This window comes from Dermacentor albipictus, chromosome 7 (genome assembly GCF_038994185.2).
Source record: "Dermacentor albipictus isolate Rhodes 1998 colony chromosome 7, USDA_Dalb.pri_finalv2, whole genome shotgun sequence".
NCBI classification, from domain to species: Eukaryota; Metazoa; Arthropoda; class Arachnida; order Ixodida; family Ixodidae; genus Dermacentor; species Dermacentor albipictus.
This window is the reverse complement of record NC_091827.1, coordinates 122,341,292-122,367,960: the sequence shown is the minus strand read 5'-3', so window position 1 is coordinate 122,367,960 and position 26,669 is coordinate 122,341,292. Positions and strand designations below refer to the sequence as shown.

The 26,669-nt window shown below is 45.9% G+C and overlaps 1 protein-coding gene across 2 annotated transcripts in view; it reads right to left on the bottom strand.

The window, feature by feature from the left end:
- LOC139048140 (G patch domain-containing protein 2-like) overlaps positions 1-26,669 on the bottom strand; it is a 133,100-nt gene that overhangs the window by 14,992 nt on the left and 91,439 nt on the right. For both annotated transcript variants that reach the window (XM_070522648.1, XM_070522649.1), the window contains 2 exons: positions 21,064-21,164; positions 11,474-11,815 (listed from right to left, as the gene is read on the bottom strand). In XM_070522648.1, coding sequence (XP_070378749.1) covers positions 11,562-11,815; positions 21,064-21,164 — 355 coding nt within the window. In that variant the 3' untranslated portion in view covers positions 11,474-11,561. The remainder of the gene's footprint in view (positions 1-11,473; positions 11,816-21,063; positions 21,165-26,669) is intronic.

Here is a 26,669-nt window from a genome sequence, read left to right as displayed (position 1 = left end):
TGACTCGACGGCCTTCGAAACGGCCCGTGTGGCAGCTCGAACTTGACCTTTGAGTCAACTGACTATCGGTTGGAAGGCCTTCCAAACGCCCGTGTGACACGGGTATTACCCTTTGTGCTGAGCTCTGGAGGAATTTACTATTCGCCAAGGGAGACCAGATAGTTGGCATACCTTGCTGAGTTTTTGATACAATTTAGCACGTCAAGGGCCCATGAATATTCCGGCAGATGCATTGAGTCGCATAAAAGGAGTGAAGGCTGAACCATTGCCGAAAGAACTGCTTGCATCAGCACAGTTTGGCGGCAAAGAATTACAGTACTTACGTATGACTTCAATGAGTTTGCAGCTTGAAGATAACCCATAGCCTGTGCTACCATAATTATGACGTGCAACATGTCGACCAATTCACCAACACCTTTTGTATCACACTCACTCCGACGATGGATATTCGAACATTTTCATTATATTTCCCACTCCAGTATCAAACCATCGCAGAAGCTCATCGCCAAACACTGTATGTGGCATGGCACGAACGTTGAGCTGCGAAATTGGGCAAGGACATGTTTGCCTTGCCAGAGAAGCAAAATACATCACACGAGAAGCCCACTTCAAAAATTCCTACTGCCAAGTGACCATTGCCTCAAACTGCACATGGATATAGTCGGACCGCTTCCTTCCTCTAAAGGACCCGGCTACCTTCTCACAATCATTGACAGGTTCACCAGGTGGCCTGAAGCAGCACCAATCAGCAATATTACATCTGAAACCATCGCTAAAGCTTTTGTTAACACATGGGTGTCGCGATTTGGAGTTCCCAAGGAAGTGGTTACCTACCGGGGCAGACAATCTGAATCTACATTCTTCCACCATCTTTCACATCTATTAGGAATCCACCATCAGCACACAACAGCACATAAGCAAATGAACTGGTGGAGCATTTGCACAGGCAATTGAAAACAGCACTAATTACCCATGGTGACATCGAGCACTTTTTGACGCCTTACGTTTAGTACTCCTGGGTGTATCAAGTGACTTTAAAGAAGACCTTTAGTGTGCTGCAGTACATCTTGTTTACGCAGTACATCTTGTTCATGGAACTTCAGAACAACTGCCTGCTGAGTTCATCTGCCGAAGGCCTAACCAGGAAACCAAGCTGGATACTCCTTATCTGACACCCTTAAAGATGTTTTCAAGACAATTGGTCCGGTGGTGCTGTGACACAAATCAAAGCACAAGCCGTTTATCTTCAAGGACTTGCAAACAGCCGCTCATGTAGCTCCCAAGACTCTGCAACCACCATGCACCGGCCCACACTTGGTAATTAAGCAATAAGACAAACACTTCATAATTCGCATGGGTGCCAGAGAAGAGAGAAATTGTCAATAAACAGGCTCAAGCCCACTTTTGTCCAGACCTCCGGAGACAGTACCATCATTCCCGTTTTCCCAATACATGCCACAGTCTGTACGAATCCATCTAGAGTAAAAAGAAAGCGTGTATACTGGCCTTCTAATCGAGACTCCATTTATACAGAGGAGGGCCCTGTCGCACCGCCGATATGCCGATGCACCGACTGCGAGACTGCTCTTGCCAAACAGAGAGAGCTACGTAACAGGCCTCTTTCCTGTCGAGCAGTGGCAATATGATGTCGCTTCAATGCGAATTGCATTAACGTTGACATTTATCGTGATATAGGCTTTGGCAGAAATTTTGTTTTGTCCACTTACAGAACAACATTACTTGCTATCTGCCAAATCCGATATTTCGGACTCCCAATTACTTGATTTTAGGCAGTCCCCGCCGAGTCTTGTTTATTGTTCACTGACTGTACTCCATTTCACATTTGGCAGGCAATGCTGCTGAAGCTGCACAAGTGGTGCAGTCAGACAAGTGTCACCCTGCATTCTGCAGCGCAGTTCTTGATCTGCAAATGTTTCTACAGAATAACTATTTCATTTGAACACTGAACATGTGTCATGGAATGACCAAGTAAAAATGATAACGTCAAAATTAAGTAAGTGTGCAAGATTAATGAACAGTCATCAACATGCGGGGGCTACCAGCTGCAATAAAGATTACTATACGATGCCCTTTTTAACTCTTATTTATGTTATTACCTGCTGGTAAGAGGTGAAACCACAGCGGTTAATATATCCAAACTGAGCATATTAAAGAATAAAGTAGTTAGGGTAATTTCAGATGCTTCCTTTCTAAAACACACCACCCCTCTTAAAAAAAAAAAACATAGGATCATTAAAATATCAGAGTTGTATAATTAGAAACTACTGTGCTCTTACAAAAAAGGCAGCACTAGGCAAATGAGATACGTTTCCTAATCTTACGTGCCTTCAGCGAAACATGTTCCCCATCGTTTCCAGCATCAACCCCTTGGCACATTCTATCTTCAAGCACGCAGTACGGAGTGCACTGCGTCCGACGTATTTTGTCAACAACACTAAACTACTACGACTTACTGCAAACAAACATTTCATTCCTTACAAAAAAAATGAATAAGAGCATTATTTCTGTGAAAATTTAAACACACTTTTATTGTATTAGTGTTTGGTCGTGCTTTGTACTTCATTTTGTAAATTATTATGTTAGACACGTCTTAAAATGCATATCTGCATTCCACCGTGCACAATAAATTTGTCCGAGAAATACATGTGTCGAAATCGTCAGATTACGTGTACACGTGTACCCTCAGTGCATCCACTGTAGTACAAATCTGCAAGTGTGTAACAACTGCTTGAGATCACATTCTATGTTTGCTTATTTTTCTTATAATTTGTTACGCTAAATATTATGAGTGCTGCACAGTCTTCACTGCCGGTGGGTTGCTGGGGCTCTGTCAAGCTGTCACTAGGCAGCTTTCTTCCCGGTCACCTTCTTTCACTGTAAGTTTACTGTTTTGGTGAAAATGAAGTTTCTTTGACTGATTGCTTGAGATGGAGTATGAGGCTGCTTATAAGTTTTTCAAGGAAACACTAATAAAGAATGCAGGACACATAGGTGCTTAAAAGCAAAAGCATTCTCCTGACACAGTGCCAGTAATGCTGTTACCCGTGGGCGCCTATGCGTCTGGTGCCACTCGTATTACATGTCGTGAAAATCAAAGTACAGCAGAACATCGTTCATACATTCTGAAAAATAAAACAAGAAAAAAACACACTAACCGGGAAATTGTATGACCCGAAGTAACTAAAAGAAGTTGCAGTTTTGCTCAAAAAGTGAAGCACCAATTACAATGGCAAATAAGTGGATAACTATATGAAGTAAGGATAGTAGTTTTAGCGGACATATAAACTTGTAAGCATTTGCTTACTAACAAAATTAACAATGATAGAATGTGTAAGCGTGACTGAACGAGGACGTACGAAGAAACAAGCACACAAAGGCAGCACTGTATCAGTTCGTGTTTCTTTCTGCATCCTCGTTCAATTGTGCTTACACATTCTAGAACTTTCAGATTGACTCCGACATTTCGGAGCCTCTGTTCGGCTCTTTCTTCAGGGGGTATTCTTCGGAGGTGATGGTGTGCAGCTTTTAGAGGGCCCCTCACCAGGCCCCATAGCAAATTTTGGTTATACGCTGGAAGTTGTTACGTGTCCTCTAGGGAGCATCCTGCCACACATTTTCAAATGTGGCTCATTAATAGCCAAGATAAAAATATTTCAGTGCCAGGAACCCATGATTTCAGCAGGCGGGCTTCACTGCATAGCGAGACTCCCTCTCCACTTGACCGCATAGCCTTCACAAGCGAAATTCCTTCCCTGCGTTCTCCCATGCCAGACCTCGAGGATCGCGTGGCACATACATGTAGCCTTCACTTTTTTTCCTCGCTTTCTTTTTCTTTTTGGCGATGCATACTTTTGCTGGCAGCATTGTGCGCGAGCTGTTGTCGTTTCGCGCAATGCATGATTTTGTGCGCTGTGCACAAGGACACGACTACAGTGGAATCTCGTTGATACGATTCTCACGAGCACCGAAAATAAAAACCTATTATCCAAAAATCGTATTATCCAAAACGGACTCCAAAAGATCGCGAATACTACATACTTGGCACAGAACTTGCTTTTATTAAAGCACTTTAAAATAATCCGCCACTTTGCGCTGCACTTTTTGCTTTTCGAGGTCCTGCAGCAAGCTTTTCTGTAACTCGTAAAAACGAGTAGCAGTTTCCTCGCTGAGCTCCGCAGACGCGACAAAGCCACGAAGCCCGTCCAAAGCTTCGAGAGCACCGTCAGTATTTAATGGCCGACGATCGCTGCTGCAATCTCCGGCGTCTTGGTTGTCATCGTCGTCGCTCTCCTCTTCAGCGGTAACATCTGCAATGATGTCTTGGACGGTGCGCAATTCACATGTCGCCAGTTGGTCGTCCGCCGATACAAACTCTTCCGGAGACGCGTCGACATTGAGGTCACCCCTGTCCGGGATGTCAATCTCTGCGCCGTCATCTCCATTTTCCTCAGTATCGCCAGGTGCACAAAAAAAGCCACACTTCTTGAAGCAGTTGGCGATGGTGTCAGGTTTGACGCGATCCCATGACATCGCCAGAAAATGGATGGCATCAAGAAGATCCACCTTCAAGCTGGCATCTTTCCGGTCAATCTTGGCCAAAAAACGTCTGATCAACAAGCTCCTAAAGTGAAATTTCATGTTTCTAATGATTCCTGCATCTAGGGGCTGCAAGTGGCTGGTGCAGTTGGGCGGCAGGAAAATTACTTTTACGTTTTGCAGCCACGAAGTATCGACAGGGTGCGCGGCACAATTGTCGAGAACCAGAAGAATTCTACGGTTCGCGGCACGCATCCGGGCATCCAGAAATGTGAGGAACTCTGTGAAAAGGGCTCCGGTCATCCATGCCTTCTTATTCGCTTTATAAATGACAGGAAGACGTGGGTTACGCGAAAAGCAGCGTGGCTTCCAGTATTTGCTAATGACAGTAATCTTGAGCTTCTCGGTTCCATCAGCGTTGCAGCACAACAATACGGTGACTCTTTCTTTGCTTTTTTTTCCGCCTTGACACGTCTCACCTTTTATGCTGAGACTTTTCTCAGGCTGAAGATTGATGAACAACCCAGCTTCATCTGCGTTGAACACGTCCCTTGGCTGGTACTGAGCAATCACCGCCGGCAGAGTCGAAAGCCAGTTGGAGACCTGATCTTGGTCGGCAGACTTCCCTTCGCCGGAAACGGTTTTATACGACAGGCCATGTCGTGTTTTAAAACGATGGAGCCACCCGCCCGAAGCTTTAAAATCTTTGATGCCCAACGAGAGTGCTATCTCATCAGCTCTCTCGCGAACAACTGTCCCGTCCACGTTCACGCCCGCCGCCCTTACTTCCCTGAACCATGCCAGAAGAACCTCTTCCATCTTGCCATGCTGGGCGCCCCTTGTTTGCTTCACGCCTGCGCCGAAGACTTGAATGTTCTTCTGAATATCTTCTTGCTTGCCGACGATTGTGTTCAGCGTGGAGACAGGCAAACAAAGTTCGCGTGACAGGTCGACACGTTTCTTCTGCGGATTTTCGTCGACTTTTGCTAGGACGTCGAGTTTTTCTTTCAGCGATAACGCTTTACGCTTTCTAGACATGGTGAAGCGCACGGGTGAAATGCGGCACCAAAACAGAAGAAACGATAAGGGCGAAGTGCAAGCTGAACGCTCGAAACACCAAGATGGCAACGAGAAATGGCAAGCACAAAGCCAACAAAGCCTACAGCATCGTCAATGCATGCGCCAATCACTGCTTCTTGGTCACGTGATTTTACCGTGAGTACTATGTCTTAGGATAGATGGTGCTAAAAACCTTCGGTGCGTTTGGTGTGCGAGCTTGCGAAAATTGCTCCCAGAGGCCGCCACACTGCTGCAGGCGCTGTGCAGAAGCACGGCCGGACTCTAGCCGAGCCGAGCCAGGCCAAGCCTCAAGCATACAAAGCGCGCGTCGCCGTGTCTTTAGTCCGCCGTGCCTGTCGTTTCGCTCAATGTTAATTTCAGTAGCTCTGCCCACCCGCTTCAAAGGACTGGCTCTGATGTTATCATCATACAGAAGACGTTTCCGGGATCGTATTATCCAAACCGACGTGGAAATACGATCGTATTAGCCGTACAAAAATGCCTTTACCTCTATAGGGCATCGGCCGGGAACACAAAAAAAAACGTATTATACCGAAAAACGTATTTAGCCGAATCGTATCAACGAGATTTCACTGTAGTCGTATAATTCAGTGCTACACGAATACTGAGGCAGAACAAGCAGATCGAAGAGCGTGATCGCACGCTGGAACACGGTATAAAATGGCATACCGTAAACACCGGACTATAGGTCGGACCAGAATATAGGTCAATCCCCCAACTAAAGAATCCTAAAAATGAAAAAAAAAAAGTTTCTCAATGTCAAAAGTACCGAAAGACACCCCTACCCTTACCTTGAAACAAATGCGACTCAGCTGGTTGCACAATGGTGACAGTATTTATTTAAATGCTACTCACATGAACAACTGGCCAAGTTTTTAACAGTTTTGTGTGACCATCAACCCGCATGCTTGTCAGCACCTTATTAACGGCACTGAGCGGCGAAGCAAACGAGATATGCACATGTGTACACATGCACTTACATTCGCTATTTCGCCGCTCTGTGCCGTGATGATGAGGTGCTGACAAACACGCAGGTCGATGGTCGCACGATACTGTTAAAAATTGGCCGGGTGTACAGTACACAGAAGGGCACGAAGTGTGCAAGCACTACTCCGAATCAGAGCAATGCCTTTGATCAGAGTGGTCTGAACTTGAGTCGGATCATGAGTGCTTCTCGCTGCCCAGTCCAGAGGCACGCGCGAACTTTACTGCTTTCAAACGGATGCATTCGGCAGTCATAGGCAGCAATCTTACGCGCTGCTCCGGGACGAACTTTGCAACCTTGTCTTCCAGTTCTGCGGTCCGCCCACAAAATGACGTTTTCTTTTGGTTGCTGCAAGTTGTAATACACCGCTTCTGCCTCCACCAGTACTGAATGCTCTTTACGGATACTCCAAATTCGCGCTGTTCTGCCAGGTTGCCGTGGGCTTCCGCGTAGTCAATCGCCTTTTTCTTGAAGGCGACGGTGAATTGCCGTCAGCTTCTGCTCATTTTGAAACAAAATGTGAAAAAGCAGCCTTTAACCAATATAACTTTGTGACAATGGAAACGCAAAATGACGGTGCCACAATGTCGCCTCGCTGCTGCTGATGGCGATGGCGAACGCGGCTGTGTACTTCATCCACCCATTGTTGCAAGACTTCCGTAGCTTTTCCGCTAATGTCTGGTATATAAGATGAGGGTCGACTTTTCGCAATGGTTTTTTGAAAAAAAGTATGACCTATGTTCCTGTTTTTACGGTAGATTCGGTACCTGCACACGTGACTGCACGACCGTGGGAACAAGCAGACTAAGTGGAAGTACATCTCTCTTTCTTCGGTGCAAAGTAAAACAAAAAACATGCAGACATTCCGTTTGTGTGTTTTATTATTTCTCTTAATTTCAATTCGTCAATACAAGCAACAGATCGCACAGATAACAGGTGTTGTCTTGAATAATTCTCTAAGTCACGTGTCACCACGAGTGACGTCACACTGTGGACACGATTACGTAGGCACAGGGGCACAATTGTGTCACCGTCCAGCTTGGAGTGCGGCAGCCGCGAGTGAACAGGAAAACAGCGTTCGGATTGAAATTTCAGATCTTTAACGTGGCAGACACGAACGTTATCGTGCAATGCATGCTCTGTGCTTGTCAGCTCAAAATGGCCAGACCTGGTGAGGGGCCCCTTATAGGGTCTTTCGTAAGAAGGAGGGAAGAATGCGGAAGAAGGGGAGACACTTGACAGACGGGAATGGGGGGGGGGGGAGGGGGAGGTCGGGCACTGGGGAGCGCAGATATTTTGGTGTTGGTGACCTGGAGTGGGAATCTAACTGGCTGGGCGTCCTTTTTTTTCTTTTCGTCATGTCGCCAAAGCCATAGATATACACCGAGGGAAGGTTGGCCTTCACGCGGTTTATGTTACCCCCCCCCCATATTCTGAGTGTGCCATGAGTCCAGTACAGTCGCCGACCAATTTCCCGGACTCCGAAAATTCGGACATGCCCGATTATTCGGTCAGCTTCGTGGCACCGCCATTCTCCCCATAGACCATAATGTATAACAACAGCCGAAAGTTCGGACACCTTGCAACCTCTCGTCGGATTTTTCGGACACTCCTTGAGCCAACTCGGTCGAGAGCACCATGCACCGACTCTGACCGGTGCATGGTTCCATACATGGTTCGACTTGCTGAACGCCATGTTTGTTTTGAACGGAGCTTCCTTGCTGCCCCACGAAGTGGCGCTACTGGAAATCCCCGCTCATCATCATCGTTTCTGCCTAGTTAGAGTGGCTCCGCAGCAGTTCCGGTTCCAGCTTAGTAAGCCATGTCAAGACAATCCAGCAGCTGATTTGTTTCTTCGCACAAGACACTGCGAGCAGGCCGCGTTTTTCGTTTGTGCGACTGGTGTCGGCACGGTGGTGTTTGCTTTGTGTGCTGTGTCGAGGTTTCGGTGATCCAACGCGGCATACGTAAACATCGCGTTAAGGGTCTAATGGCGCCGACAGTGCCCGCGCAGACTGCTCTGGGGAATGCCGGCAAGCGGGTGCCGGGAGGCCTAAGATTTGTCGCCTTCCGATGTGCTCCCTACTGACGCGGAAAATGTTCTGCCGAGACCTGCGCAGTGGTTGCATTGCGATTCCGGACACCGTCTCATTTGACAGTTTCATAGGTGCTGACACTGCTGTATCGACATGCGCAGAACTCGACGACGGCAAGATCATTCTTCAGGTTTCTGCTGCAACGCCGGACGATGACTCCGAGTCGGAAGATGACGCACCATGTGCTACGCTACCGTCGCATGTGGAGCGTGTACAAGCAGTGACTGTGCTATCAGCTGCTAATAGTGACCGTACGACCCTCTCCGAGATTCAGGCTTATCTGATTGCACGTAAACGGAACAGCGTGCAACGGCGCATTCACGATTTCTTCCAAGCCTACTGCCGAGCCCGAATAAGTGCGTGGAAATAAAGGATTTCATTTTTTTTTATTAATCTGCTTTTTCGGACACCTGTTTATTCGGACATTTTCGCAGTCCCCGTGAGGTCCGAATAAACAGTCGACGACTGTAGTAGTCTTTATCACGAGTTCATCTCTGTTTGAAGGATTTCGGTTTCTTGGAAAGCAATATTGTAATCGGCGTCTTGACAATGTTCAGCAATGGCGCTGCATATTCAGTTTAATGTTCTGATGTCGTTCTCGTGTTGTCTGATTCTTTCTTTTAAATTTTTTCTTTCCCTGATGTACGATGCCGGACCGTCAGCACAGCTGATTTTGTAGACGATGCCTTGAGCTTTTAGCCTTTAAAAGCTGCACACCCCCACCTCTGAAGATTACCCCCTGAAGAAGGAGGCGAACAGGCTACAAAATGACGGGGTTATAATAAATTTCACTTATTAGGTTGGAGTCAGTCTGAAAGTCCTAATCAATTTCCCAACCAGACAGGTAATTCTGTCAAAATGTTTAGCTTCAAGTTTACACATTCTATTGTGCATTCGAACCAACTAGCCCACCAATGTGTTTTAACTAAATTAACAAGCACGGTGTCACGGACGCAGGTAAACATGAACACATCCCGCTCGATGAGCATGGAAACTCGCTGTTAAAATGCTGGAGTGAGGAATCTCGGCAGCAGCAAGAGAACTGACCTCCTTGCATCTCTCGATTCAAAATGAACGAAGTGTCGAAAGCACAGTGCACACGAACCTACCAACACTACATGCACTCTGCAAACATCACAGATCGCTTTGAAGATGAGGCTTGCACGAACGCACACTTTGGCCACGTCGCACATTGCTTTCAAAACACATGAGCACCAGCAATGCGTCCCTATGGCATCCGCCAAAGGTGTCTACACTGGCGTTTGCCATTCACGTGCTCAACACCGTAGTGGACGCTGCGGTTGTCTCCACTCAGCGGCGGGCGAGGAGGACATCAAGGCACGCTAGCAGCCGCCAGCGCAGAATGCCCCTCCTCTTTCGCCTGACCGGAGGGGGCATGCTTCCGGCCTGCGTTCCTCATTTGTGCACGCGAAATAGAACCTCGTTCGCCGGCTCCGCCTCACACACTTTCATTCACACATACAGCATACAGCACGCAACGGCGGTTTTATCGCCCTTGGGCTTTATAGGGAACCTTATGGTGATAGCGAAGCCGACAACAGAAAATGTACCTGGAGTGTCCATATAATTGCTATCGCAATAAAAATTTGACAGACTCAACTAATGTTGACATCTACATAACGTGAAATGTCACGTGCATCATTGCCACAGGAGATGCTGGCACACGTTGAGCTGGTGGTGCTTCGGCAGGCCGAAAGGCATTTTCATCGTGTGGTGTTTTAAGAGGACAAAGGGAAACCGAAGCGAAATCGAACTGGTGGGTGATGCCAGATGCCACCGAAGTAAAATGTGATGCCCACATCCTGCCGCCTGCACCAAGGAATGGTGGCGCATAATGGATTATCTCCTACTAAAAGTGTGCAGTATGCTACCAATGGCACTACGCACCACACACCGTAAGATAAATAGGTGAAGATGCTTATTGTAATATATTGGTTTCGTGGTGATAGCTGTGAATGCGATGTGCAATGATCCGGGCGGGGATTTGCTGATAACGGAATAAAAAAACTGTGCACACTGCCATTATCACATGAGATGGGCGGCTATACACTGTTCTCGACTACGTGTGCCTTGCACCTTTTCTTGTTCACATGGGATCTGGTGGCCTGAAAACTATGCAATCGCAGTCTGCAGCAGGCAACGGTGGTACGTTTCGGTTACCGCCTATTGAAAGGGTGCGCTACATTTCCGGTGGCACCACGCTCTATGAAACAAATAGGCGAAGATGATTATATCGCAGTAGGATTGGTGGTGATAGCTGTGAATGCCGTGTGCGATGGCCCCGGAAAAGATTTGCTGGTACCAAAATGAGAAACTGAGTGCGCGCTGGCGTTTTCACGTGAGACGGGCGGACGAGCAGTGAAGCTGCCACGGCAGGCAGCTATATACTGTTCTTGATCGCGCGCACCTCGTGTATTTTCTTGTTTACATGGGATCTAGCGGACGGAAAACGTATCATACGATCGCAGCTTGGCAACATACGGAACGTTGGTGCCAAAAAATTGTTTTTTTTTTTCGGGAATGCATGAACCAGTAAAACATGAGCATGACTCATTTGGGTCATTTTTTGTGATCTCGATTGCAAACGTTGGCACCAGGAAAACATACTAACGAGAATATATCAGCAAGGTTCTACTGCATTCCCGAAAAATGATTGTCTGAGAATAACACCCCTGTTCTTGCATTAGTCACCAGTCACCAATGTAACATCTTGCCAGCTAAGTATGGTACAGACCTCAGGTGGCCAGCATTGCGAGATTCCGGGCTCGGTGATGTTGTCGGCTAGCAGGCAGTGTGGGGAGAGCGCGAGGCTGCAGGGTTGGTCAGCTGGAAAGGGAGGCCCCCTCCACGTGGGGCTGCTGCACCGTGGGCGATGGCTGTGGTGACGGGGGTGGCGGTGGCGGGGGTGCAAACCCCAGCCCCGGGCGGCCCCGTGGACGCACGTGCGCAGGGACCGGCAGCAGTACCCCCGCACCGGCTGGCCCCAGCCCCCGACCGGGCTCCCAACCAAGCCTCCGGAGCAGCTGGTGGCCCACACTGGACTCCCCCACGGGAGGAGCCTTGCTGCCTACCAGCCCTATGTGCACACATGAAATAGCCAGTTAGTGCTTAAGCAGTCGCATGACATTGCACGGCAGTGCCAGTAGTGCCGACAACTTGTGGTTGAAACATGCATTAGGGACTGTGGCCTTGGTCAAGAGCACCTTTACAGATGCTTTTCACTTAAGCGTGATGCAGTGGGCATCCTGTTCACTGGCTTATCCCATGCAAGGTGAAATTGATGTCCACAAAAGTGATGTCCATAAAAGTGACTGACCAAGAATGGCCCTAATAGTGCTGCCAACATTAGAAAAGTTTTCCTAGATCTAGAAACTTTAGAGCACTTTCTGGAGAAAGAGGGTAGAAAGATTTAAATGAAGGAAAAGTCTTACATTTTATGCGCAGGTTTTCCAACCCCAACAACACATTTAAACAAAAATATACGAAACACCACTCCATACATTTGAAAATTTTACTTTTTAACTACTCATTACTCAATATTTCACATAACTGAAATAAATTAATGAAACTATAAATATGTGGAACTACGTTCAAGTAGAACAGTTACTGCTTTTTGGAACAGTGTTGCACATACGTGTACCTGTTATCCAGAATTTTTCTATACACCTGCTACTGAAACCATGTCTAAGTAAGTGGGTTGATGTTCCATGTATCACAATAGGTACAGGCATGTGGAACGCTGTTCCAGGTAGCAGTGGCTATTTCACCGAAACATAGTTCCACATATTTAAAGTTATCTGAACTTAAAAAGTAAGATGAGATATATAGAATGCCATTCCTCATATCTTGTGATTTTATGTGGAACATCATTTCATGTAAGTATGTGAAAAATAATTGCAAAAGCGCCCCAACTGAAAACAGTGCGTCATAATCATCTTATAGACCTCAATATTCAACTGGTTGATTCTTCAAACACTGCAATCACTACAATGTGGTAATCAGTGTCACTGCACTTTATAGTTGAGGCAGTATCTATCTTAAAGAAGCCATGACACTATCGTCTGACTATTCTCCATTTGTCATTTTAACTGAGAGTAGAAGGACCAATATATTTATACACACAAAAAGACTGCGCTGTCAGCACACATTTTAAAGAGGTCGTGAACCACATTTTATCGGTCAAGAAATGCATTTCAAAGTAAATTAGACAATTTAAGAAATACTTTGGAGCAAAAGTACTTCAATGCGTTCTGCAGAAGCAGAGTTACTGACATACAAACACCCCCTTTGCAGTGCTTCCACTCCTTCAATGACTTGCACTACAAAGGCTACAGTGGAGCGGGACGTGCCCACAATGCTCCGCCTACTGAACATCACCATGGTGCACAGTTCAAATTTGACCTTGGATGTTCTTTTAGATGCCACAACTTCCGATTTTGGTACCTACAACGTGCCAAATATGGTTGGACTCAGCGAGCTGCAGTGCGCTCAAGCAATGGACTTGTTGTGACACCACGTAGCAGCTACAGTAGCTATGCTACGAAGCAGACCGCATGCCACTGCTGTGCATATGCACAGCATTTGCATTGTGCCCCACAAGGCTGGAGTGCACGCTTGTGCTCATATGCTCCAATCTGACCACGCTACACGGTGCAGACCGGCTTTGTTCTGCACCAGTTTGACCGACAGATAGTAGCCACATCCAACTTGCGCTTGTTGAAGCACTGTCGATAGCTCAATACGAAGACAAGCCTGCCAAGGCATCTAACCAGGAAAGACCAGGAGTGAGAGGATGCTGGCAAGCATGAGTGTGGTCTGACTTAAAGTTTCATGTGGTTCGAAGCTAGTTGAGTGTTAAAAACTAGTTGAAATTACCGAGACCCAACAGCTATGACACCGATAAGAACGGTAGTCAAAGTTTAATTTCTATGGAGGCGGCGGCGGCTGAGTGTGAGCAGACGATAGTTGGCTTCTTCTGGAAGTATGCAATTCTTCTCGAAATTCGAAAGCAGATTTTGGCTTAATTCAGCCAGTTTCTTAAACTACATCAATAAATATACACAGTTACAGCAGGAAGAAGCCCACGGATCCAAACACCCTCCTTGATTAATGACCGCTATTCGCCAATAGCAGTCGCATATGGGAATCTGCTACATTACAAAATAAAGCATCCAGAAAAGAGTTAGGAGCAAGGTTTCATTGAAAAGAGTCTTTGTGAAAAAGGTGACTGCACTCCGCTTGCGAGCTCCACGCACCGCACACAACTGCAAAACTTGGCTGAGATGCTCAAGGCAATGTGTGCTATCTGCAGACTGTGTTTTTTCGCGAAGCCCAATGGATGGTTCAGGATCCCCTTTTAACTCGACATTTCAATTTGAAATCGCTGTCTCTAAACCCCTCCCACAGACAGCGACCACCCTTTTGGCCTGAACTGTGTGACAGCTGGAAATGTGGGGGCATGGCTGCATCGTATCTTGCGCAGCAGTTCAAAATCGATGCGGACATTTCGCTCTGCACGCTTTGGCAGCCAACGGCACAGCAAAGGCTTAACCACTGAATTGTGGCAATAATTCCTTCACATGCGCAATACAAAGCAGCACCAAACTGCCAGAGCACACACGCAAGAATGAACCAATAGATGGCAACCATGAAGCATTTCCAGCTTCTGCAATCACTTCTGCTGCTTGCAGTACGCAAAATCATGGCCTTCGAGATCAGCTTCTATCACCAGAAGGAGTCATTTCTGGGGTTGCCAATTCATTCCATCAGCACTTAGTGTTACCAGACTACTGCATGATTCAAATGCAACATGAAAACATTCAGATAAAAATTTTTTACAACACCGAATGCACTCAAATATTGTCACCTTGCTGTAGGACACATATGGTTAAACATGCAATGCATAACTCAAGCATGAAAATTACACATGTCCTTTTTTAAAGGGAGATGGGGTTCTTAGGGCTAAAATTTAGCAAAAAATCGAATTTTGTAAAACTGCATTTTTCGAATTGGCATCTATAATTTCCTTTATCTGTTAACTTTTGCATCTCGTGCGCTAGTATTTCAGCCATATTACACTAACGTTAAAGCTATAGAGTAGGTGATTTGTTTTTTTTTTCTGTTCATTCTCACAAAATACTGATTTAGCACACCCAGCAAACCTTTTACTGTGATACATCAGTACCTACCACAGATAAAAGAATAATTATTTTTGCAGCACAAAGCTAATGTTTGAAGCACACAAAAGCTATTTTCTCCACAGCAAAAGCAGGAAGGTACCTATAAAGAAAGGGCTCAGACAAGGAGACGTAATCTCTCCAATGCTATTCACCGTATGCTTAGCACAAGTATTCAAGCTGTTAAACTGGGAAGGCTTAGGAGTGAGGATCAACAGCGAATATCTCAACAACCTTAGATTTGCAGATGCCATTGTCTCGTTCAGAAACACTGGGGACAAAATACAACAAATGATTGAGGACCTGAACAGAGAGAGTATAAGAGTGGGGTTGAAGATTAATATGCAGAAGACAAAGATAATGATGAATAGCCGGGAAAGGGAACAAGACTTCAGGATCGCCAGTCAGCCTCTAGAGCCTGTGAAGGAGTATGTTTACCTAGATCAATTACTCACAGGGGACCCTGATCATGAGAAGGAAATTTACAGAAGAATAAAAATGGGTTGGAGCACATTCGGCAGACATTGTCAGATCCTGACTGGGAGCTTACCATTATCATTGAAAAGGAACGTGTACAATCAGTGCATTTTACCGATGCTGACATATGGGGCAGAGACTTGGTGACTGACAAAAAAGCTTGAGAACAAGTTAAGGACTGCGCAAAGAGCAATGGAACGAAGAATGCTAGGCATAACGTTAAGAGACAGAAAGAGAGTGGTTTGGATCAGAAAGAAAACAGGTATAGCCGATATTCTAATTGACATTAAGAGAAAGAAATGGAGCTGGGCAGGTCATGTAACGTGCAGGTAAAATAACCGTTGGACCATTAGGGTTACAGAATGGGTACCAAGAGAAGTTAAGTGCAGTCGAGGACTGCAGAAGACTAGGTGGGGCGACGAAATTAGGCAATCGCGGGCACTAGTTGGAATTGGCTGGCGCAGGACAGGGGTAATTGTAGATTATAGGGAGAGGCCTTTGTCCTGCAGTGGACATAAAATAGGCTGATGATGATGATAAAATAGTGAACCTGCATCTGGCCCACTGCAAGTTCAATGTGGTGCTTTTTTTGCTAAGACACTCCTGAACTTGTTCAACTACTACATGGTCAGCATGCCACAGAGGCCAAATGCAAGTGACCAAGGTTGGGAAAGAAATCTTTAGTGCGGTATATAGTGCAGCCCACTTATAACTATCATCATCAGCCTGGTTGCGCCCACTGCAGGGCAAAGGCCTCTCCCATGCTTCTCCAACAGCCCCGGTCATGCACTAATTGTGGCCATGCCGTGCCTGCAAACTTCTTAATCTCATTCGCCCACCTAACTTTCTGCCGCCCCCTGCTACGCTTCCCTTCCCTTGGGATCCAGTCTGTAACCCTTAATGACCATCGGTTATCTTCCTTCCTCATTACATGTCCTGCCCATGCCCATTTCTTTTTGTTGATTTCAACTAAGATGTCATTAACTCGCGTTTGTTCCCTCACCCAATCTGCTCTTTCCTTATCCCTTAACGTTACACCTATCATTCTTCTTTCCATAGCTCGTTGTGTCGTCCTCAATTTGAGTAGAACCCTTTTCGTAAGCCTCCAGGTTTCTGCCCCGTAGGTGAGTACTGGTAAGACACAGCTATTATATACTTTTCTCTTGAGGGATAATGGCAACCTGCTGTTCATGATTTGGGAATGCCTGCCAAACGCACCCCAGCCCATTCTTATTCTTCTGATTATTTCCGTCTCATGATCCGGATCCGCCGTCACTACCTGCCCTAAGTAGATGTATTCCCTTACCACTTCCAGTGCCTCGCGGCCTGTTGTAAATTGCTGTTCTCTCCCGAGACTGTTAAGCATTACTTTAGTTTTCTGCAGATTAATTTTTAGACCCACTCTTCTGCTTTGCCTCTCCAGGCCAGTGAGCATGCATTGCAATTGATCCCCTGAGTTACTAAGCAAGGCAATATCATCAGCGAATCGCAAGTTACTAAGGTATTCTCCATTAACTTTTATCCCCAATTCTTCCCAATCCAGGTCTCTGAATACCTCCTGTAAACACGCTGTGAATAGCATTGGAGATATCGTATCTCCCTGCCTGACGCCTTTCTTTATTGGGATTTTGTTGCTTGCTTTATGGAGGACTACGGTGGCTGTGGAGCCGCTATAGATATCTTCCAGTATTTTTACATATGGCTCATCTACACCCTGATTCCGTAATGCCTCCATGACTGCTGAGGTTTCGACAGAATCAAACGCTTTCTCGTAATCAATGAAAGCTATATATAAGGGTTGGTTATATTCTGCATATTTCTCTATCAGTTGATTGATAGTGTGAATATGGTCTATTGTTGAGTAGCCTTTACGGAATCCAGCCTGGTCCTTTGGTTGACAGAAGGCTAAGGTGTTCCTGATTCTATTTGCAATTACCTTAGTAAATAGTTTGTAGGCAACGGACAGTAAGCTGATCGGTCTATAATTTTTCAAGTCTTTGGCGTCCCCTTTCTTATGGATTAGGATTATGTTAGCGTTCTTCAGTGATTCCGGTACACTCGAGGTCATGAGGCATTGCGTATACAGGGTGGCCAGTTTCTCTAGAACAATCTGTCCACCATCCTTCAACAAATCTGCTGTTACCTGATCCTCCCCAGCCGCCTTCCCCCTTTGAATATCTCCTAAGGCTTTCTTTACTTCTTCCGGCGTTACCTTCGGGATTTCGAATTCCTCTAGACTATTTTCTCTTCCATTATCGTCGTGGGTGCCACTGGTACTGTATAAATCTCTATAGAACTCCTCAGCCACTTGAACTATCTTATCCATATTAGTAATGATATTGCCGGCTTTGTCTCTTAACGCATGCATCTGATTCTTGCCAATTCCTAGTTTCTTCTTCACTGTTTTTAGGCTTCCTCCGTTCCTGAGAGCATGTTCAATTCTATCCATATTATACTTCCTTATGTCAGCTGTCTTACGCTTGTTGATTAACTTCGAAAGTTCTGCCAGTTCTATTCTAGCTGTAGGGTTAGATGCTTTCATACATTGGCGTTTCTTGATCAGATCTTTTCGTCTCCTGCGATAGTTTACTGGTATCCTGCCTAACGGAGTTACCACCGACTTCCATTGCACACTCCTTAATGATGCCCACAAGATTGTCGTTCATTGCTTCAACACTAAGGTCCTCTTCCTGAGTTAAAGCTGAATATCTGTTCTGTAGCTTGATCTGGAATTCCTCTATTTTCCCTCTTACCGCTAACTCATTAATCGGCTTCTTATGTACCAGTTTCTTCCATTCCCTCCTCAGGTCTAGGCTAATTCGAGTTCTTACCATCCTGTGGTCACTGCAGCGCACCTTGCCGAGCACGTCCACATCTTGTATGATGCCAGGGTTAGCGCAGAGTATGAGGTCTATTTCATTTCTAGTCTCGCCGTTCGGGCTCCTCCACGTCCACTTTCGGCTATCCCGCTTGCGGAAGAAGGTATTCATTATCCTCATATTATTCTGTTCCGCAAACTCTACTAATAACTCTCCCCTGCTATTCCTAGTGCCTATGCCATATTCGACCACTGCCTTGTCTCCAGCCTGCTTCTTGCCTACCTTGGCATTAAAGTCGCCCATTAGTACAGTGTATTTAGTTTTCACTCTACCCATCGCCGATTCCACGTCTTCATAGAAGCTTTCGACTTCCTGGTCATCATGATTGGATGTAGGGGCGTAGACCTGTACAATCTTCATTTTGTACCTCTTATTAAGTTTCACAACAAGACCTGCCACCCTCTCGTTAATGCTATAAAATTCCTGTATGTTACCAGCTATATTCTTATTAACCAGGAATCCGACTCTCAGTTCTCTTCTCTCCGCTAAGCCCCGGTAGCACAGGACGTGCCCGCTATTTAGCACCGTATATGCTTCTTTTGGCCTCCTAACTTCACTGAGCCCTATTATATCCCACTTACTGCCCTCTAATTCCTCCAATAGCACTGCTAGACTCGCCTCACTAGATAACGTTCTAGCGTTAAACGTTGCCAGGTTCATATTCCAATGGCGGCCTGTCCGGAGCCAGTGATTCTTAGCACCCTCTGCTGCGTCGCAGGTCTGACCGCCGCCGTGGTCAGTTGCTTTGCAGCTGCTGGGGACTGAGGGCCGGGGTTTGATTGTTGTGTTCATAGGAGGTTGTGGCCAAGTACTGCACCAGGGTGGCCAATCCTGCTCTGGTGAGGGAGTGCGTTACCGGTTCTGGTCACCGGGATCAGGCCACACTCCAGGCCTGTTTGTGCAATTTTATCAACACGCGGATTTTTTTTTTTTTTCAATCCGGTGGAAAATTGCCGGCACCGGGATTCGAACCACGGACCTCTTGCACGCGAGGCGGGTGTTCTACCTCTACACCACCGCTGCACCTGCCTTATAACTATATATTAGTTATAACAATGAGATGACTTCAAAGTATCAACTTATGGGCTATGAGAAAAAATCCCATATATAACAATATATAATTCACCACATATCAGATATAACGATTAAAATTTTCCATACAGAATAATTGTGAAATGTGCTTTTCTAAGTTTCCCTCAACCAAGACAAGGCGAAAAGTTAGTCTACACGAGTTATTATCTGCCACCATTACTGTGTAGCGTGTCCCGTCAGCGCACCGATTGCGAAAGCCAGAGAGAGCATCACAAGTTGGCGCAGCTTGCCACAAGAAGGCGCCAGTCGTCGCCGGCAAGCATCCAGAAAGAGAGGAAAAAGAAAGCACAAAGTGAACTGCGCCTGCACTCCCTTTTTACAATCTCCCTCTCTTCCTCAGTGAGCACGAAAATGGGCCACGGAAGCAGCGGTACGTGCCCGACAAAGTGCAAAGCCGTGTCGTTTGAGACAAAGCTGCAAATTTTGCAAGACTCAAAGTACCTGCTCTCAATGATATCGCCGATTCTGAAAACTGCGAGCGCCACGATCATGAAGGCTAGAACCAGTGACCATGCCGATGAACATTAACGGTGGGCTTTGTGTGCCAGGGCGAAACCTTCATGTGTGAAACCAACACGATAGCAGCCGCTGACATTACTGAACTCTGGGAGCATGTTGCTACTGGCGATTAAATAGGTGGTGCTTCGATGGAAGAGTATGTGAATGCAGACAGCGCTACCTTGTTCTGCAAAGATTCTCCAACGGGGCGATCATTGTCGCGACAGACAGCGGCGACGAGATTGACAATGGCCCGTCTTTGACACCGATCTCAATGTTCAAGCAAAGTGCTTTGCAGTCGATAGAGTCGGTCACTGATTTCATACACGCTAAATTATAGCCGCCAGTGTTCGCGCAGCCGCTGGACACGATGTAAACCGTGGTTGTGAATCTGAAACTTCCGCAAAAGCAAGTGCAGATTACTGACTATTTCAGCACGCTTAACACTTGATGCGCTGTTTCGAGGTATAAATAAACATTTCATTTTTCACAGCCGTCTTTCTACAACGTCAATTCTTTATCGTAAGTGGCAAATTTGGTTTTGAAGTTACGCAGGTATGCCCGGCAGCCCTTCTTTTTTTTTTTTTTTTAAGCGGCTGTCTAGATACAGCAATGATCGGTTATTACGATCGGATTTTTCAGCTCTTGATATCATCTTAAGTGGACTGCACTGTACAGGAGACACACAAGCACCAACTTCCAAAGGATGTATAACATTGGACACGGTATCTATACACGCAGAAAAACCAGAGGGAAACCAAACCAATCATATGCTGCAGGAGCACATGCACAATGGCAAAAAGCATTTGGCTATCACCAGCCATCACCAAGACAATATAGTTCTTTCTAGGATAAAGAAACTGATGATGAACTCTCGCATTCATAATCATCACTCAGTATTTTTGCTGCCTCAACAATCTTCCTCATGTAACAATCTCAGAACACAAACAAAATGATGATGTTTCCAACAAAGGTTATCAAAATGCGACGTACACCCACAATCACAACCATAACATCCAGGGTAACCTTCAACTCCCTTACACATGTTCCTATTTCCGAGCACAATAGGAACTTAACAGAAATGTCTGCTTATGCTGCACTAAAATTCAACGGTTATATATTACCAAATAGCTTGAACTAACATTTTGCTCAATCTTACAAGAGCCTTCCCAGATTCGTTTGGAGAGAGCAACGGAACCCACCTGGTACTACGGGTCCTGCAGGGGGTGTGCGACGCCGGCGCTTGACCTCTGCCAGGCAGCTGCGAGGTGCACGCTCATTCAATGCAGACCCTGGCCAGTTCCTGGGAAGGACAAGCTCAACATATACCTCGTGACAGCCTTAAATAAACGCCCCATAGGCAAATATCAAATTGATCTAGGGTGACTTATAGTGGCCTTCACAACTCTTAGACATTTCTTCGTTGCTAAGAGATGACCTACCATATATTGCCATGCATAAGTCAACAGGGATATTAGAGGACCCTACCATCTTGCTTGCATTCCCAAAGATGGGAGGGAAAAAATGTTACAAAAACAAAAGTCCTGGGAAGTTTATCTTTGATGCTGAGCCACTGCTGCTTAGTGATGCCAACATTTAACCCTTTCAGTGCCACTGATGTACCGGCACGTTCTCCACTCTCTCCCCTCGGACACCAAGAGTGCACTTTTCAATAATCATGTCATTTTTTTCCTTTTGCATAAACAAAAATAAACCATTGTGCTCATTTTATAGTATCTGAGATATAAGAATCTAATGCTGATGGTGCGTCACATCTGAAAAACACTCTTTCTGGAAAAAATAATATGACGCTACCAGCTTCCATATGTCGGCCTTCTACAAGGAGAACACGACACAGTCATGAGCATTTGCTTGCACCGATTTTCGCGAAAACAAACGCTTACAAGTACAGTTTTTTCCCTTGAACGGTGAACGATTGGAATTCACTTCCCATTAGTGTATTTCAATCTAAAGATTTCATGGCTGCATTGCAAGATCATTTTTGTGCAAGTTAGCGATGTTGACGTTATCATTTGTGCTTCTTTTCGTGCATTATGTTCATTTCATGTTGCATTGTATACGCTTTTCTGTGTTTTCTTGTTTCTGACATGCCCCTCCTGCTTGGGCCAAAGTATTGGCCTGCAGTATTATTAAATAAAATAATAAATAAAAAAAAACAGGACACTGAAAGGGTTAAGTGACTTGGTGAGTTGCCATGTCCTTGTGCTGCCCTTAACTCGCAATGAAGCCTTTTGTGCAAGATACCCCATTTCCATGTTCCTATATCTATGCAAATCAGCGAAAGCTACAGACTGCATCAGCCAAAAGAGAAGTAGGGTTGCCACCGAGTAGGTTTTTCCTTTACGGTGCCAGCTGCCAGTTTGAGCACCACACCTGCATGCTATTTTCCAGTTTTCTGGTTCTTAAATTGACCCATTACAAATTGCATCACGAGTGCTTTGCCAGGTGTTCACACATAGCAGGCAACTGAACTGTTGCAAGTGAATCCTTTCTGAACTGTTTCACTTTGTCACCATGATGTTATTTGAAGTGACAAGACTAGACCGGCCATCCTTTTTCTTAATGCGATTGCCATTCTTTGAAACTTCAACTATTTTTCTGCATGATGGTCATTTCTAACCATGCCCACCTGGGCCACTGGACATGTGAACATTCTTGGCCAATACTGCAGAACGGGCATGTATGTGCCACTGGCCCAGACAGGCAAGCAGAACAGGAGGCAAGAAGTGAAGAAGTAGAACCGGCATCAGCGGAAGCCAAGTGTGGGGAAACAAGCGAAGGGAACAGAATGGGACCAGAGTGTGCATCGAGCGCTGGTAAGGAAAAAGAAAGGAAGGGAAGGATTTGGCAATTCGGTGTGCCGCTACATTGCTTCAATGGTAATCACATTGTCAGCATTCATCATGAAGTGGGTTCTGCCTTAACTTATTTTTATCCCTAGCAGTCCTCTGCTAACCTTCAATAAATTTTCTCAGTCACCACTAACTGAATGCACTTATCTTGGCTGCTTTATACAGTAGAACCTTGTTTGTATGGTCTAGAAAAAAAAAACATGATAACAAACATACCGACCAGGTGAAGGTGTGATCTGAAGTCACTAAAGCTTTGGCAGACTTAACTGTAGTTGACATCTGTGCAGTGCGAAGCACTGTGCAAATCTTTGTAGCATGAGACACTGGCTCATGCTGAGCTACTGCGGCCCGGGCAGCTTAAGACGGGTGTTGCAGTTGTGGTTTTGGCAAGCTTATGTCTGTGCTCCTCAAATTCGGCCTTAGTTAGCAGCTTCTTTGAGCGAGACATTTTGGAGAGAAGTTTTTACGGACCCCCTGGGTACAAATTGATATGGCGCGATATGCAAATGTGCATCAAGCTGGTGGGGCTCAAAGATATGTACTGTCATTTTTCTACTGCATAGTTTTTTTAAAGAAGGCGACAGGAAATCAAAACAATATCGAGCTGGTAGGCGATGCAGGGATATGGTGCCGTCAGAACGAAACATGACGCTTCCTTCGCACTGCCTACAGCAGCGAAGGGCAACATGTTTAGGTAATCACATATTAAAAGCGTGCAGTACGCCTCCAATGGCACTACACCAAATGCACTGTGACAAAGACAGATGAAGAAGCTTAACACAATAGGGTTGGCCGTGATAGCTATGGAAAGAGCAAAGTGACTGCATTTCAGCGGTGCAACTGCTTTATTCAAACCCCATGTCCTCTGCCTCATGCACGCAGTGATGCCACCCTAAAGAAACGGACGAGATGGTTGATGGTGACAGCAGCGCCATGGTGTCTTTTAAAGTTCGCTCCTTAGTCTCATAGTCTTGGACAAGTTTTCCATCTGGCGACGGTCGAATTAACGGAACTCGTAGGTGCTCTTGTCATCACTTTCTGATTCTGCAACAACCCGATGCATTGGCTGCGGTGGCAGTTCCTACTGGCATCACACCATGCTGGAACGGAAGCCCACGAATAATCCGACGGCCCGTGATCAACTGAAAGAAGCACCAAAGGAGCTTGCTTCCTTTTCTTCTTGGACTTGTGGATTATGTGCAGGTCACCCATGTCATCGTTCTGGCTTTCAATGTAGGTGTCAAGAAGCTGTCTGCTAGTACATAGGCCCCAATGGTCCATGGCGATCACAATGCTTCCGGGACAATTGCACTCTTTCAGTCGACTTTGATTGTAGCTGTCCAATATGGAGTCACTGGGCACCTCCGTGGGTTGCGACCTTGCCAGTGTGGTCGGCAGGAGATAGCCTTGTTGATCGATGAAGTTTAAGCTTCTTAGCTGAAGACGTTGGTGCAGTTGCATACAACCCGCCATAGTAGTGACATCCTCCATACCATAGTACTTGCACTGGGACGACCTGAACCAGGGTGGCGGCACGTAGCTGCTCTTTTCACTGGAAAAGTAGTCATTCTTGTGACAGTCGTTATGGCAGCTTGTCTGCTTTTTGTTACTGAAGATCTTAGAAGGCCCCAACACTGCCGATATGCTCGTCTTGGGGTTACGGTTCCGAGCGCGGCCTTGCTGATGGTATTTGGTCTCCTCGTTGCGGGGTAGAGAGGAGCAAGAGCAATGACAATTTTTTGGGGGTTTTGGTTCTGATGTTGGTGGGGCTGGCTCTGAGCCTCCCGCACCATGCGCACTAAATAGCAGTTGGTTTGTACGACATGGCTGGTCATTAACATCTGTTCCACATACATGGCATGGCAATCGGATTGGCGCCGTGGTATGTCATAATATATATGTGGACGCTTGAGGAACTGGTAGCTTGAACTTGTCCTCTGTTCTAGCCGTGGTCTGGAGGCGCGTGTCAGCTATTGTCGTTATACAGTATTAGCTGGCACTGTACCCTCACCTCAGTCCAGGGGTGTAGCTGAAACCCCATGAGCACCCCTCGAAATTTTTTCATGCTGTCCATGCAACACCGTCCAAAGCAACCCCCGGCGCCAGAAATCATTCTGGATTTTGTCTAGAAGGTCTTTTTCACGCTCTAAAAGACATTTCACTGCGAACATTGTGAACTCGGGCTGCATTTCACGGCAACTCCTGTGCACTGGGAGTCACATAACGCCAGGAGCCCCATCAGAGCGCCAAGTTTTAAGGGCGTTTTGATGGCAAACAGGCTCATCATGGCATCTCGTCGAGGCCATGCAATCTACGGAGCACATGGATGTCAATTCTGAAACTATATGGGTATAAAGTTCTCATCTTTTGATGTGAAAGGTGCATTGACATTTTCAAAATGGTGCTTTAGATTTTCAATTCCGGAACTTTGTGGGTTTAGTGTTGTTTTAAATATTTGACGCCAAAGGTGCATTGACTTTTCTAAAGTCATACATTGGAACATACAACGAGACAAGCCAAATCGAAACACTATCAGACAAGTTGACATGCTTTCCCCTGCGTTCTTTTTTTTCCATTTTGGTGCTCCAGCCCCACAAAAGAAAAAAGACATTGTTGCACCGCAGCAAGTTGCCGCATGGTGAAAGTTCGACTTTGTAACCTCTTTTGCAGAAAGTAATGGGCCACGGGACGCTACAGTTGCAGGAGACTCTTATTATATTATTGCGATAGCAATTATGTGGACACTCCAGGTGCATTTCCACTGTCGCCCTCATGTTTCGTATAAAGTTCAAGGGCGGTAACATCCTGACCGCGCGCCGCGTGCTGCATGTGCAAATGAAAGTGTAGGGTGGGGGGTTGGCATGGGTGAGTCGTCAATGGTGGGTAAGTCTTGTCTGCGCAAGGGAGAAAAGCAGGGAGGAAGCACGCCGCCTTCCATCGCGTGCGATACATCGGGAGAGTGGAGAGAGGGGGGGGCTTAGGATTCTGAGATCTATGAATATGTGATTGCGCGACATGTTTATTTGCCTTGCTTGACGCATTAAATACAGTGACTTTCGTTTAGATATGTAGATTTATTGGAGTTATACGTATATTTAAATATCTTGTTGCAAGGTTTCGTGTATGCGTGCAGTGAACTTTGTTTCCAGTGACACTTTTTCGCCCTTTATCAAGCTGCATCGTCGCATTTGGATATTCCATTGTACCTTCGCATTACTAATGTACGAGCGCGAGACAAATTAAAGTGAGCCAACCCACCCTGCACAATAATGGTTCGGTTCATTATCTGTGATGCGTAAGCATAACACACGGGCATCTCTCATTTAGAAAAGTGACACGCAGGTGTGAGGATAAATGTTCTTTAATGCTCTCATACAATGGGTTGAACATGGTTACGTGACACAATGGACACTCCAAAAGTTGATCAGCGGGGTGTCGTGAGTTTTCTTTTTTTTTTTTTTTGGACAGCTGAAGTTGTTTCCCCGAAAGAAATGAGTCTCCGTGTGGCTGCCGTGTATGTTGAACATTGCATTTCATTGACCACTGTGAAGCATTGGAGCAAACTGTTCAAAGAAGGACGTGAAAGTTGCAAAGACGATCCAAGACCGGGCCAAAGCCACTGTGCTATCCCCCTCACCACAATTGCAAAGGTTGATGAGCTAACTAATCAAGAATGGAGGATAAGCATCGATGAACTGGCAGAGCAGGTGAACATCAGTCACAGTTCAGTTCATGCAATAATTCATGAACATTTCGGTTATCGGCTCTTGTGTACGCAATGACTGCCCAAGATTTAAGATTTTGAACCACCGCCAGAAGACGGAGAAGTTCGACGCTGCCTTGACTCATCGGATCCAGTATCGCAATGAGGGTGACAACTTCTTGTTTGCAGTTGTGATTGGGGACGAATCATGGTGCCACTACTACAAGCCTAA